Below are 14,252 nucleotides of genomic sequence, written 5' to 3' on the forward strand. Positions count from 1 at the left end.
GAAGGAGTTTTTGAAAACGAGGATGTCATGTTGAACCCTCATCCTTTTTTTTCTTTATCCAATATCAATGACGGGTTTTCTTTAATGCGTTTCTCCTGGTTCTTTTTTCCCCTCCATTTCGCCTGGGATTTTGCGTATTGGCTTCAACAAAATGATCTGGCTCGATTGGGGGACATCATATGCAATTGCTGTGCTATCTGATCTCTACGTTTTTCTCGGCCTCTTGAAACCGGTAGGTTCTGTCTCCCCAGGGTGAGCATTTTGAACGTAGATTTTGTCTTGTAGTTCCTACATGCCAGGCGGAGTCTGGCAATCCCGCAATCTGGCCCGCTATAGATCCAATTCTGCTTAAAGGTTGAAAATGGTGGTCCATTCAAAAACTTCCAAGGTTCCAAAAACGGGTATTTTACTCTTCGTCATCATGCTTTGCATGTACATAAGGGAAATCGATGCTCCCGGCAGCCACATCAGTCTCTCGAATCTCAAAGCCGGGTACTCCATTCATCGACTAGTCCCCTTTAGATCTTCTCGGTACCGATGGATCGGATACCATAAAACAAGAGGTAGGCATCCTGACGCAGAACCTCGGCGATACTAGCCACAGTAACCTTGTTGTCGTCCATCAATACCCACTGGGAATGAAGTGATCAGTAAAATCGAACTTGTCAAATTAATTGAGAAGGCATGCACTTACCTTGTCACCAGCCAAGCGGGTGTACGCGTAATAGTGACCAGAGTCCATGGAGCCCTGGTGAACGATAACGGTGGACAGGTCATAGATATACTTGGAAGTATCGACACGCTCTTTATCCTTCTTAACAGTAGTGTAGGGCAGCATATTGAGGGTCACGGGGAAATCAATGTGGCCATGCATCTTCTCCGAGGAAGACGAGTTGTGCTCATAACGCTGACATGAGATATTAGAATTGAAGAAATTATAAGACAGAAGTAAGAACATACCTTGAGCTGCATGCAAAGGATGACCGGAAGCTTGCGGATTTGCAGCCGCTTAGAAGCCCGCTGAGGGGTGTTGCCGCATTTCTCACAGTGGTAAGAAGCATCGGGGGAGAGGTCCTCAACTGCGGTAAAGCTATCCAAGCAACCAGTCAGAGTAGCGGTGTTTGAGCTCAAACGAGGTCCCAGCTTTCGCTTCTTGCTTTGAAGCTGCACATCGAGACTCAGATCGGCCATGGGATCGCAAGTGTGGGTGGTCTTGCCGCATTTGTGGCACATGACGCTGCTGCGGAGTTCTCCATAGAAGGTTCGGTGGAAGAAGCAGTTGCATTTGGTATCATAGCTTTCGGTGTGGCCGGGGGTGGAGGCATGAAGTGCGTTGACCAGGAACTGGAAGTACTCGTGGGCATCCTGCTGACGGTATCCGGCCATGTCCTATCGTCCAAAGAGGTTAGCAAATGAGTCTCGTCTAATTTCGATCTATGCAAATGCATTTGTGTCTGACGTACTCGTGATGCGTCCCAACCATGATACAGAAGAGTAGCAGCTGACACAGCCTCGGTCTTCTCGCCACTATTGAAATCCATGAAAACTTCAGCAGTAGCACAGGCCACACAGAAGCTTTTCTCGCAGGTGTGGATGTCATGGCCTCCTGCAAGAAAGTAGGCAGTGAGAGTGGGGTCGTGAAGCAAGGCCTGGAGAATAACAGATTGATAGCAGGTTTGGCCCATGTTCCAGACACCACGAGCACCTCGGCGGGAGCAAAGATTCTTGTTTGCGTTAAGCTTTACATACGCATCTGCGGCTGGATCAGACACCCATGCAGTTTTAGTGTCTACGTGTTGATTAGCCATGAATCCACGTGTATTTGCGTAATTCGTACTCACAATCAACTTTGGCCTGAGGTCCACAAAATCTCTCAAGACCATGATCATAGACAAAGTCCACACATTCCTCACAAAAGAGAAAGCGATTGCGTGATTCTATGTCTGTTCAAGCATTAGAATCAGGGTATTTGGCCCAAGCAACCTGAAGCACTTACAGAAGCCATGTCCCGTCTTCTTGGTGTGTGCCTTTCTTTTGGTATTCAGACAAACCTCGGAACAGGAGAGACAATGATATTTGGGCTTCAGAGATGATACAGTGCGCAAGCCCGTGGCCTGCACAGCAACCGGCTCAGGCTTGGTGTACGGAGCCAGGGCCTCGTATTGCTTGCGAAAGCCAGTTTTGAACACAGTTGCAGTTTGAGTATCTTTCAAGATCGGAGCCAAATGTTCTGATCCATATTTTAGTCCATCAAGCTCAAGTTCTGCGATTGTCATGCAGACAATCGCCATTCAGACATTGTTGGTACATACCACAGCCATATGCGGCCTCAGAAAGGATATGAACACAATCAAGACTAGCCATTTTGACTGATCAACTTGAAAGTTCGAACTGTAATGATAGAGATTAGGACAGAGAGATTGGACGCAAGAAGGATGATGCAGGGCAAAGACACAGTAGGTTCCGGCCTTCTGTGTCTCAGCAAGATGTGGAAGCAGAGAAAGAAACAGGAATTAAAAGGATAGAAGCACTACTGTGCAGAAACAAGAATGATGGAAGAGAAATGGTGAAGGAATTCAAAAGTTGAATGTTCCAAGAAAAGCGCTGGTCAGATCAAAACTCCTTTGACGTGGGATGGTGAATGGACCTGATTTTGCCTATTAAGGACAACCCCTGAGTGAAGCCAGCATTTCACTACAAACAACTTCAGGTCAGTGAATATAAGTGACAGTGAATGAATCATACTTGTAACTTACATAAAAAGGGGAAGATATATTAGAGCGGGATAGAGTGAATGTGTATAAGGCGGCTCTTGATGCGCGTACAATCGAGGGTTGCCGCGGCAGCTCGCTTCACTCCTTCACTCCCGTAACCATACCCCGCAGGGAAGACCAATTAGTCCCAATGACCAAGAGCGATCCTTGAATATAAACCCAACTCAAGGAAGGACTTAGAAAATGAACCAAGTAATTCCCTCCAAAAGAGATACAACCACGAGGATCAAAGGGTTGTTCGGGATGAAGTTGCTGTCGTTTTTTCTGCTGCGCAAAAGAGTGACCGCCCCGGAGATCTTCCGCCTTGATGTACTATTATAGTAATTTACTTCAGGACTATATGTGATAAGTGTTATTAGAATGGGTTTTATTTCATGACTTCATCATCATTACAGGGATATCATAAAGTATGTGCCTAAAGAAACATTCTTCGATCCAAGTCGAGTCCCCGAGTCTCCGAGTCTCCGCCGGCCCACTCTAGACTCTAGAGCATCTAAAACGTCATCCGTGATCGAGTCGATTCTTAGATCTGGGTTGACTCATTCTCAACACTGGCCGATCCCATCGTTGTCTAGATATGCATATCACAAGAGGTGGGAATTTATCGAGTTCCACGCCCTCGAGGAAGACCACTGGCTCGGCCACGGGTGCTAGACCCTCGTGTGGCATATCGGCTGGTCGCCGCACCTCGTGTAGTGCCGCGTGTAGTACCACCACGAGTAGTTCCCCGGGTGGAATATTTCGGGGTGGGTTTCGACGAGGCCGTACTAGGTGGGTGGTCGACGAAGGAGGTGTCCGTAGTCCTAACAGTATGAGGTTAATAAAATGGTACAACCATACAACCAACATGAGCAAGAAGGTGACCATGTATAGAAAGAAGCGTCAATACTTACAAGAAGGTCATTTCCCCATCATAAGCTGGTCGTTCTGGTTCATTCTCTTCTTCTATGTCCAGTGTTAAATCAACATATCGCTTGTCCAGAGGGCTCTATCGAAATACCTTTTTGAGCTTCCGCCTGCTTCGCTCTCCGGAATGAGTCTGCAATTGGGGCCTGAACATCATATCAGTACATCAAGAACTATATGAATCTCCTCCGTCTGCCATTCCTGGTCAAGCCATACCTCCGGGAAATCCACGCAGAACGCGTTCATGTTCAGACCGTATAGGAAGCTTGCAAAGCTCTCGCTGAACCGGGTCAGACTCTCATGCATTAATTGAAGATGCATGAAATTGGCCTCGAGATCTGCCATGGAGTCTGCCAACTCGGCGAATTGCGGCTCCAGCGCATTGATGGCGGGTTGTGTGTATCCAGCATTGCTGATGCTATTGCCATAGCCATGAGCTTCTCGTAGGGACGAGCGGGAGCTTGGACGCAGAGGCGTTGTCGGTCGGGAGGAAGGTCTTGGGCGGGACGATGATCGCGGTACTGAGCCCTCCATGATGAAGTAGAATGGCGCGTAGAATGATAATCACAGCTACGCGTGTGGATCAAAGATCAATATTTTGTGTGATCCCGAACTTCAAAGGCGGTGGAGACGATAACAATCAACATCGCATGTGGCGCTATATAGTACTCTAGGGTTCTGTTCATAGTGTGGAGTTGTGTACTTGTAATTCAAGAGTTGATATTTAGAGAGAAGAGATTTTATTCCATAAATATAGCAGGATAATCATATTATTCTGTACATAATCCCTCGACGCAAATTTGAAGCCCTTAAATTCCACTTCCGTCACTGCTCCCCGCATACGATCGGCGTTCAGGGCAGGGAATATCCACTTCGTCCTTGTTATTTGCTCTCGTGCCACGGACTTTTATACTCCGAACTACTATCTAAATATGATGATTGTGGTTTGATCCCTTTAATTTCCTATTCTCTTCCTGTTCGCTTCTTTCTCTTGGCTCGTCTCCCGCCATATGCGGGCCTGCTCCCTTCTACGCCGTCGCATCCATTCCTCGGCCAAGTTTATCCCCCAACGCCCACAGACCTCCAGCTTCGGCCCTCGACTCCGGTCTCATCCATTCGCGCAATCATACGCCCCGTATCCACGCCTCGAATCACCCAGAGAGAACTCATCTTTTTGGATCGCTTTTACCCTTCTCGCCGTCGGGGGAGGTGCTTGGCTTCATCAATCCTTCTATCCCTCTAATCCGTCACCGGAACTCCGGTTCCCTCCGCAGAGCGAAGCGTACGAACAAGAAACATTTCTTCGTGTCATTGATACCCTCCGAGCCATGCCGATCGAACCAGCCCCAGGTACTGTGGGCACACTCACCCCAGAGCAGGAGGTCAAGTTGCAAGAACTTTGGGTGTTGACTCTCAAGGTCTTTGGAGTCCCGCTTGATGCCCTAGAGTCCAGCGCCAGTGCCACCGGTGATGCTGCTTCGCCCAGCGCAGCCCAGGATAAGAAGAAGTCTGGCAAACGCCGATGGGGACTCTTTGGGCGGAGCACAGAAGACGATGGAGCGGAGACCGCAAGCGTTTCATCAGCCAGCGGTGTCAACTCCAGCCTGTCCAACATGGAAATGGCGGACGGCGATGACAAATTTGGCCAGATGAAAGAATTCAAACAGGCGTTGGAAGATATGAAACCTGAGGAATTCCGTACCTCGTTCTGGAACATGGTCAAGCAGGATCATCCAGATGCGCTGCTGCTGCGTTTCCTGCGCGCGCGTAAGTGGGATGTCAAGAAGGCTCTTGTCATGATGATCTCTACCATGCGCTGGCGTTTGCAGGATGTGCATGTGGATGATGATATCATGGCTAATGGAGAAGCGTTGGCCTTGAAGCAATCCCAGAGCTCCGACCCTGTGGAAAAGAAGAAGGGTGATGATTTCCTGTTCCAGATGCGGAAGGGCAAGAGTTTCCTTCATGGAGTAGACAAATGCGGTCGTCCCATTTGTATGGTCCGAGTGCGGCTGCACAAGGCATCTGAGCAGGATGTCGAGAATTTGGAGCGATTCACCGTTTACACTATCGAGACGGCTCGATTGCTTTTGGCTCCTCCTGTTGAGACTGCGGTACGCATGCCATCACTGCACACGGGGTTCAAAGAAAGTTCTTGTGGCTAACAGGTGTATAGACTATTGTTTTTGACATGACCGATTTCTCTGTAGCGAATATGGTGAGTTTCCCGCGTTACTGGCCCTTGTCGAGCATTACACTTACATATTGTTTCACATTAGGATTATACGCCCGTGAAGTTTATGATTAAGTGCTTCGAGGCAAACTATCCTGAGTCCTTGGGCACCGTTCTTATTCACAAGGCGCCATGGCTTTTCTCCAGTTTGTGCCCCTCAACCCCCATCCCTGAGCCAGTATCTCATTCACAATGTTTATAGGCATCTGGAGCATCATCAAGGGCTGGTTAGATCCCGTTGTCGCAGCCAAGATTCATTTCACCAAGAACCGCCAGGACCTGGAGGCCTTCATTGCGCCCGGTCAAATCATGAAAGAATTAGAGGGTGACGAGAACTGGGAGTATAGTTACACTGAAGTCAAGGAAGGAGAGAACAGCAAGATGGAGGACACCGAGACTCGCGATAGACTTCTCGTCGAGCGCCAGGAACTTGCTAAGGAGATCCAGGCCATCACTATCGAATGGCTGCGAGCCAGCGCTAAAAAGGAGACGGAAGCTTTGTCCGCAGCCCAGGAGAAGCGGAAAACGCTGATCGAGAAACTGCGCAAGCAGTACTGGGAGCTTGACCCGTATATTCGAGCTCGCTCTCTCTATGACCGCCTTAACATTGTACAGGGTCATGGAAAGATTGAGTTCTATCCAGATGCTGAGAAGGCAGAGAACACGAAGGAGGACAAGAAGGAAGTTCCTGCCGGCACTGCGGAGTAAAATACTCAGCGGAACCTTTACATTGCATTTCTTTTTTTAAACTTGTTTTTCTTTCTGTTGGAATCATTATGTTACTATCCATGTTGGGATCATGTGCTAGAGTCTCGGATTTACTAGAAATGGATTATGCATGACTGTGTAGTATATACACTCCATGTTTGCCATGTCTTGTGATACTTTGTTTACTATTGAGAGAGCATCACGGCATAGGGACAGATTTGCCCAGATGGCAGCACTGACCTCGGGAGGGCACTTGGTAAATTGATCTCTAAGTAGTTCATCGGTAAATGGTGCTATAACTGCGCTCATGCAAACTAGAGCTACCATAGATTGGCGTTAATCAAGCAGAGCAGGACACTTCTTACATCTTAGACTTGATCTCTTCGTGCAAAGCCTTCAACTTGTCCATATCGGTCTCCTGAGTGGGCCAGCCAATGCTCATACCCTCCTTTTCATTTGGCTTGGGGATCTATAACTCGAGGTTAGTATATTAAGATTCACTTAGGATCCAAGAGGTGGTAGGGGAAAAGGAAACAGTCATACCATGTGGAAGTGGACCTGAGGAAAGGGAAAGTATTAGCAATCATCACATACTAACAGAGTAGGTAGGGTATAAACTCACGTGGTCAACAACTTGGTGGGCGATACGACCATTGTTCTGCAGGATGTTGAAATCTGTGGCACCGCTAGCCTGGGCAATCTTCTTTGCGACGGGCTATAGGATGCAAACCAATGACAGACTGGTTAGTCAACTGTCTCAGGGACCTTGGGGGTGGTACTAAGACCCAGATGTTTCCATTCTCCAAATCAACCTTCTTCTTGATAATGTATCCTCGAAGAGTATCCTCGAAGAATTTCCTATCCTATACTGCCAACCAATTCAATTCGATTTATCTCACTTACCAGGATCTCGAGAAGGTCCTCGTCGGGGATATCAGTCAACTTGGCGCCGTGGAACTTGGGGATCACGAGCTGTCACCAGGGAATGTCAGCTACAATTCGGATTTTCGGGGCGAATTTGCAGATTCTCGAAAATTGCCCAGGTATCGATATTATCTTCTGAATCACAGATACATCGCGACATTGGACTCGATGGAGTCGACGCTTCGGCAGTGCGGGGGAAGGGGACATAGGATGGAGGACGCACCGCATGGCCGCGACTGAGCGGCTGGATATCCAGGAAAGCAAAGACCTTGTCGCTCTCAAAGAGCTTGAGGGAAGGGATGTCACCTGCATTGAATATGCATTAGTATTGAAAACATGGCTGGCGAGAGTGGCATGGAGGGGGAGAAAATAGAGATCAATTAGCTAATCGATACTTCATTGACATACCCTTGATAATCTTGCAGAAGATACAGGCTGCGGAAGACATGTTGATTTATTTTATCGAGTATGTTTGTTTTGGAGTCGAGGACAATTGAGGATAATGTTCTCCAAATCCGAGGGTCAAACTGAAGTCATCGAATGCGGGGTGGAGCATAGCTCGGGTTCGGGGAAATAAAAGAAATAGAATAATGTTGAGCTCACCCGGGTTCGAACCCGCGACTTTTCCCGGTAAGAGCCCCTATATATTTTCAAACAAGAGAAATAAGTTGAGGAGTGGGACAGGCTAGTGCAGAACCCATTTCTTGCCTTTTACCAGAGATGGCCGTGGTTTGCCCACAAAACTCCTCTATACAATCTTTGGATCTACAACACGACACAGTTGTCTGTTTTTTTTAAAACTTTTTTTTTTGGTAGTTCTATTCAATTCAACTTCTAGTATCGTTCTCTTTTTTCCTGAAACTTTTTACCCCAGGAATGGCTCATTCTGGCTGTAGTCGAAATTGAGGCCGTGGCGTTAAGATATCTGGGAGTGTGTGCACGTATGGCCGTCCATCCCAGCTATTATCACACACATCCGTCAACTGGTCAGCATCCGACGTATGGAAACACCTCAACCAATTGGTAATAGAACATATGTAATCTAAGAACTTGGCAGTTTCTTTAGCCTTGATAATGAACATCCGGATGCTTGCTTCAAGCTCCTCCCTTCCTGAAACATACGATGGCATATTTCGAGGGATCAATCTTGGAACTCTACTATGACTACGGAGTATAATGCAGCAACTTGAAAATGGAAATAATGGTTCGTTATAACTTGAACATTGATTGCTCTATTTTGAATTTTGAATTCCACTGCCAAATGGGGGTGAATGGTAATATCATTTGGAAATCTGCCATAACCTTGGAAAATATCAATAGAACTTCATTGTTAACCCAGCATCTCATGGAGGCTGATTATGTAGTAGTGCCAGAGCGGACAGCATGTTATCCAATCACAGAACTTGAATTGTCAGACCCGTTGGAGGTGCAATGCAGCAAAGTGCGTCTATATAGCTATTGACTGAAGCCAAATGCGAAAAATGAAGTCTTGAGAATCTTGCAACTTTCAGATTATTGAATCACAGTATCTTTGAAATATCAATATCCGCAGAACGTGGATATAAGGGTGAAGTTGTGCTGAAGCAGTATGCCACGACTCTTCCAAATTCAGACTAGCGTCCTGGTCCCGTGCCGAACCTGCGAGAGGGCATGTCCAACAACTCCAAAGGACCTCCAAACCCTCCTATCCCCACTCCACTCTACTCACACCCCGCTGGTCTCCTCTGATCTGCTCTGTCAGAGACCATGCAGAAGTCCCGGGCTATCAATTCCGCCCTGGGTGCGCGGGCATTCGCCCCGACCCCGCGGGTATCCGTCCACATCCAGCGCCGCAACCTCCAGGATGTCGCTATCACTCGCACTGGAAAGCCTATCTTGAAGGTCCAAGGTGGCCGGTAAGCATCCAATGGCTCTCTGTATGACTTCTTGTTGCTAATTGAAGTCGCTTCCAGCTCGTCCCTCGGAGGTATCGTTCGCTCGCTTGCAACCCACCGATCTCGATTCAATATGCTCATCTCTCCATAGGTTACACCGCGACTGTCTTCGGCGCCACTGGTTTCCTGGGTCGCTATATTGTTAACCGACTTGGTATGTTTGGGGAACCCCAGAGAATCAGCTTTCCTGTGTGTCAAGGGACAATGGACTGACCTTCCACAGCTAAGCAGGGATGCAACGTCGTCATTCCCTACCGTGAGGAGATGACCAAGCGTCACCTGAAGGTCACTGGTGATCTGGGTCGCATTAGCTTTATCGTATGAATATATCTGGTCTCCAGTATAATCAATTGGTGTGGTATCTAATGATCTATAGGAATACGACCTGCGCAACACCCAGTCCATCGAGGAGAGTGTCCGTCATTCCGATATCGTCTACAACCTTGTTGGTCGCCAATACCCTACCAAGTGAGTATCATGATGTGCATACAGCTTTATGGTCGAAGGAATTGGTCGTTGACTGGATTCAGGAACTTCTCCTACACCGATGTCCACGTTGACGGTGTCGAGCGCATCGCCGAGGCTGTCGCCAAGTACGATGTCGACCGTTTCATTCACGTTTCCTCCTACAACGCTCGCCGGGACTCTCCATCCGAGTACTTCGCCACAAAGGTGTGTTTATATTTTCAATCAATTCGATTACAAACATACTGAGACAGATTTACAGGCCTGGGGTGAGGAGATTGTTCGTTCCATTTACCCCGAGACCACCATCGTGCGTCCTGCCCCGATGTTCGGATTCGAGGACAACCTCCTTCACAAGCTTGCTGGCGTAGCCAACTTGTTCACTTCCAACCACATGCAAGAGCGCTTCTGGCCCGTTCACGTACGTTATAATACCAAGTCCTCGATTCTCCTTGAAAACGCCGGTTCAATTAACATTACTATTAGGCCATCGATGTCGGAAAGGGTCTGGAGGCTATGCTGCACGACGATACCACCGCTGGTCAGACCTTCGAGCTGTACGGCCCCAAGAACTACTCTACCGCCGAGATTGCTGAGCTGGTCGACCGCGAAATCGTCAAGAAGCGCCGCCACATCAACGTCCCCAAGGCTGCCCTCAAGCCCATGGCCCACTACCTCAACAAGCTCCTGTGGTGGCACACCATGTCCGCCGACGAGGTGGAGCGTGAGTTCCTTGACCAGGAGATTGATCCCACAGCTAAGACCTTTGCCGACCTTGGTATCCCACAAGCCGATCTGGCCGATCTGGCTGACCTGACCTTCCACTACTTGGTAAGCCCAACTCCTATATCGTATAATGAAAGGCCGACATACTAATTCCTCTTATAGCAAATGTACCGTAGTGCCTCCTACTACGACCTTCCCCCGGCCACTGAGCGTGAGCGACGTGAGGAGAAGAAGTACCTGCATGTGCTGGACGACCAGTAGTCTGTGTTTTTAATGTGTAAATAAGCCGTCCTAGACTCAAATTTCAATTTCCTTATGTTGTCTGGATCATTTCAGAATAAATCAAAATGCAATTCTTTGACTTGACTTTTAAATTTCAAACGTATACTAGTCTCGTGAGATTTTCACCTCTAGGGCTGTATAAGTGGTTGAGTAATTACCCCAGCTCAATCAATCCGCCCCGCAATCGCGATAACCAAAAATCCCGAAGCTTCATTCCCCTCTAATATTCAACTTTTCAACCACCACAATGCCTCCCAAAGTACCAATTCTGCTCCTTAAAACCCGCTCATCCCCAAATGACAGCTATGACGACTTCTTCAACGCAAAAAACTACATCCCCTCATTCATCCCCGTCCTAGAACACCGCTTCAACAAGACAAACTTATCCCAAGTACGCAACCTATTCGTCTCCGGCGCATTCACACAAAAGAGCAATGCGAACCCAACGGCGAATACCAATGAGGATATTCAATGGTATGGTGGTATGATATTTACCAGCCAACGCGCAGTCGAGGGCTTCGCAAATATGATCGAGCAAGAAGGACGTACGTACTTTAGTCCCAGTCCAATAAAACACCAAGACTAATGATATATAACTATAGTCCCCCTGGATCCTAAATCAACTTCCTCATTAATCCTCTACACTGTCGGTCCAGCCACAGCGCGCTCTTTAACAACTCTACGAGATGCACACCTCCCCGGTGCAACGATCTATGGTGCAGAGGCTGGAACCGGCGAGAACCTTGCTCATATGATGCTGAAACACTATAATACCATCTACCCGTCGAGTTCCAGTACATCTACGCCTAAACCTGCGCTTTTGTTCCTGGTTGGTGAGCAGCGCCGAGATATTATACCGAAAACACTTATGTCGGATACGTTACCGCTTGATGAGCGGATTACTGTTGAGGAGATTGTGGTTTATGAAACTGGGGAAATGGATTCCTTTGAGAAGGATTTCCAGGGAAGTGTACAGAGGTATGAGAATGATGGACATGGGGAGATTTGGGTGGTTGTTTTTTCGCCATCGGGATGTGAGGCTATGTTACGGGTCTTGGGATTGGGACCATTCGCAAGTGATAAGGGAGATGGGAATAAGGATGAGAGGAAGGTCTTTGTTGCTACTATTGGACCTACAACTCGGGATTACCTGCGCAGTAAGTTCGCGTTTGAAGCGGATGTTTGTGCTGAGAAACCGAGTCCTGAGGGGGTTGCGGAGGGTATCCAGAGCTTTATGGCTAAATAGACTGCCAGTAGGCTAGGTACTTTCAAGCTTGTATATAGAAACATAGAATTGATAAGCCGGATGTACATATTACACGCCAGAGAATGCTGCTTGGATCTGCCTATCTACTTCGCCTGCATCCAGTTTTCCTTGATACACCTACGTGTACGGGTGAGTAATTTGTAATGGATTTTTCCTATTTTTCAAATGCTCTGCCTAAATCGCAAAAAAACCGCTGATCGGCGCGGACAGAATAATCAAATCGCATGCTCGGCGTGGATAAGAATGAAGTTGCATGCTCGCCGGATGATAACAAAAACTCGAACTTGACCTCAAAAGGGATGATTTAGCGCATGATCTCCTCGTAAATCAGATCTAGAAAAGAAGTTAGCAAAGTAGTCCATAATCCAGTAAGACAAAGAATAGAGGAGGTACGCACTCTTCAACTGCTCCTTGCTCAGAGCATCCTTGTTCTTATCGAAATCAAAGAATCCATCAGGGATTGGGGGAGCAGTAGGCTCATCATCAGGATCGTGGTATGGCTCAAGGTAGGGGTGGCGCAAGGCTTCCTCGACGGTGATACGCTTGGCAGGATTGAAGGCCAGAAGCTTCTCTAGCAGATCCAAGGCCAGGTCGTTGCTCTTGGGGAAGAGAGCACGGAAAGGAATCTTCTTCTTGAATGGGAGGGAACGAATGTACTCGCGGGCTCGTCGGGACTTGATGCCATAGTAGTCTTCCATGGTGGGTGTGCCGAGAACATCAAGGATAAGGGTCAATTGGTGGTGATCTAGAGAAGGATAATTATTAGTTTGCGCCCTTTTTATGCAAAGTCTGCTTGGATTTCCACTTACAATCCTTTCCGGGGAACAGAGGCTTTCCGCTGAGCATCTCGGCCAAAATGCAGCCCACACTCCAAACATCAATAGCCTTGGTGTATTCCTTGAAGGTCAACATGATCTCCGGGGCACGGTACCAACGAGTGGCCACATATTCAGTCATGAAACCAGAGTTGTCATCGGTGGAGGCAGCTGAGCGAGCCAGACCAAAGTCGCACACTTTCAGATCACAATTGGCGTTAAGCAGAAGGTTGGACGGCTTGAGATCACGGTGGAGAACATTGGCGGAATGCATGGCCTTGAGGGCACGGAGTGTTTGGTAGATGAAGTACTGGCAGTGATCGTCCGAAAGCTCTTGGGTGCGAATGACTCGGTGCATATCAGTTTCCATGAGTTCCTGGGGTTATATTAGCATGGATCAAGGGTAGAAGAAAATACAATTGCGTTGGACGCACCTGAATCAAGTAAACTTCGCTGAAAGCCTCATAGTTGCGGGGTCGCTGGATATCCAAAATAGAGATGATATTCTCATGGTTGAAGTATCGCAGAAGCTTCATCTCACGCAAAGTTCGGAGACAGAACATGGAGTGGTCGAAGGGCGTAATCTTTTTGATGGCAACTTTCTGGCCAGATGGCTTGTGAATGGCAGAGCTGTAAGACTTTGTCAGCTTGGTGTCGCAGGTCGCAAGTCGCGTTCTGGGTCATACTCACCAAACAACACCATAAGCACCTTCACCGATAACATCCTGAATTTCGTATTGATCGGAGACGTTGAAAGAGATCTTGCGCGATCCTCCAGAGGGGGGCTGCGAAACCATGACGACGGTGTTATCGGCGCTGTGGGGTTGATCGGGCTGGTTAGCGTTGAACATTGCGCAACAATTCATGAAAGCAAAGAAGTGCGGAGACATAATGGAAAAGGATGGAGGAGATCACCCAGTCAGAAAGAATTTAAGTGGGATCTGTAGCATAGTGTGGGCAGTGAATGTCCACATGTGATTGCCAGTGAATTGGGGGAAATGGGGAAGCTCAACCATGGAACAATCATGATCAGAGCGAGATGAGATCGCAAACAAACATTCACTGAGGGACACGTGAAGGGAGAAACTTGAGACGAAAAGCTTTACATTCACTCACAATGAACAAACGACTTTCTGAGGGTTGTTGAGGTTCCGGCGCTTCACAAGCTCTCTCCTAATAGGGAAAACGAGAGAGTCTGGAGCTATTCCGGTAGCGCAG

At 47.8% G+C, this 14,252-nt stretch overlaps 7 protein-coding genes across 7 annotated transcripts; 3 read left to right on the forward strand and 4 right to left on the reverse strand.

Annotated features, from left to right (window-relative positions):
- Positions 1 to 518: 518 nt before the first annotated feature.
- On the reverse strand, positions 519 to 2,364 carry N7483_005226 (uncharacterized protein; the record flags this gene model as incomplete). The annotated part of the gene is made up of 7 exons (XM_057088663.1): positions 519 to 632; positions 695 to 907; positions 961 to 1,389; positions 1,464 to 1,789; positions 1,842 to 1,943; positions 1,997 to 2,263; positions 2,313 to 2,364. 7 exons carry the CDS (start codon positions 2,362 to 2,364, stop codon positions 519 to 521), a joined length of 1,503 nt encoding a protein of 500 aa, XP_056948492.1.
- Positions 2,365 to 3,375: 1,011 nt separating this feature from the next.
- Positions 3,376 to 4,214, reverse strand: N7483_005227 (DASH complex subunit DAM1; the record flags this gene model as incomplete). The annotated part of the gene is made up of 4 exons (XM_057088664.1): positions 3,376 to 3,577; positions 3,668 to 3,719; positions 3,775 to 3,826; positions 3,897 to 4,214. 4 exons carry the CDS (start codon positions 4,212 to 4,214, stop codon positions 3,376 to 3,378), a joined length of 624 nt encoding a protein of 207 aa, XP_056948493.1.
- A 476-nt stretch (positions 4,215 to 4,690) lies between these two features.
- N7483_005228 (CRAL-TRIO domain-containing protein) lies at positions 4,691 to 6,621 on the forward strand (the record flags this gene model as incomplete). The annotated part of the gene is made up of 4 exons (XM_057088665.1): positions 4,691 to 5,794; positions 5,857 to 5,898; positions 5,960 to 6,059; positions 6,116 to 6,621. The coding sequence occupies 4 exons, from the start codon at positions 4,691 to 4,693 to the stop codon at positions 6,619 to 6,621; spliced, it is 1,752 nt and encodes a 583-aa protein (XP_056948494.1).
- Positions 6,622 to 6,982: 361 nt separating this feature from the next.
- On the reverse strand, positions 6,983 to 7,993 carry N7483_005229 (uncharacterized protein; the record flags this gene model as incomplete). The annotated part of the gene is made up of 7 exons (XM_057088666.1): positions 6,983 to 7,090; positions 7,165 to 7,179; positions 7,244 to 7,336; positions 7,407 to 7,466; positions 7,525 to 7,593; positions 7,661 to 7,851; positions 7,954 to 7,993. The coding sequence occupies 7 exons, from the start codon at positions 7,991 to 7,993 to the stop codon at positions 6,983 to 6,985; spliced, it is 576 nt and encodes a 191-aa protein (XP_056948495.1).
- Positions 7,994 to 9,291: 1,298 nt separating this feature from the next.
- On the forward strand, positions 9,292 to 10,931 carry N7483_005230 (complex I NDUFA9 subunit family protein; the record flags this gene model as incomplete). Its single annotated transcript, XM_057088667.1, has 9 exons — positions 9,292 to 9,440; positions 9,498 to 9,511; positions 9,571 to 9,633; positions 9,703 to 9,797; positions 9,856 to 9,947; positions 10,010 to 10,151; positions 10,207 to 10,365; positions 10,431 to 10,775; positions 10,833 to 10,931. The coding sequence occupies 9 exons, from the start codon at positions 9,292 to 9,294 to the stop codon at positions 10,929 to 10,931; spliced, it is 1,158 nt and encodes a 385-aa protein (XP_056948496.1).
- Positions 10,932 to 11,199: 268 nt separating this feature from the next.
- On the forward strand, positions 11,200 to 12,198 carry N7483_005231 (uroporphyrinogen-III synthase HEM4; the record flags this gene model as incomplete). The annotated part of the gene is made up of 2 exons (XM_057088668.1): positions 11,200 to 11,497; positions 11,555 to 12,198. 2 exons carry the CDS (start codon positions 11,200 to 11,202, stop codon positions 12,196 to 12,198), a joined length of 942 nt encoding a protein of 313 aa, XP_056948497.1.
- A 325-nt stretch (positions 12,199 to 12,523) lies between these two features.
- Positions 12,524 to 13,885, reverse strand: N7483_005232 (mitogen-activated protein kinase; the record flags this gene model as incomplete). Its single annotated transcript, XM_057088669.1, has 5 exons — positions 12,524 to 12,552; positions 12,617 to 12,964; positions 13,029 to 13,410; positions 13,469 to 13,664; positions 13,725 to 13,885. 5 exons carry the CDS (start codon positions 13,883 to 13,885, stop codon positions 12,524 to 12,526), a joined length of 1,116 nt encoding a protein of 371 aa, XP_056948498.1.
- Positions 13,886 to 14,252: the final 367 nt, after the last annotated feature.

This window comes from Penicillium malachiteum (assembly GCF_028827825.1).
Source record: "Penicillium malachiteum strain IBT 17515 chromosome Unknown utg000002l:1.0-8849297.0:1.0-8852440.0, whole genome shotgun sequence".
NCBI classification, from domain to species: Eukaryota; Fungi; Ascomycota; class Eurotiomycetes; order Eurotiales; family Aspergillaceae; genus Penicillium; species Penicillium malachiteum.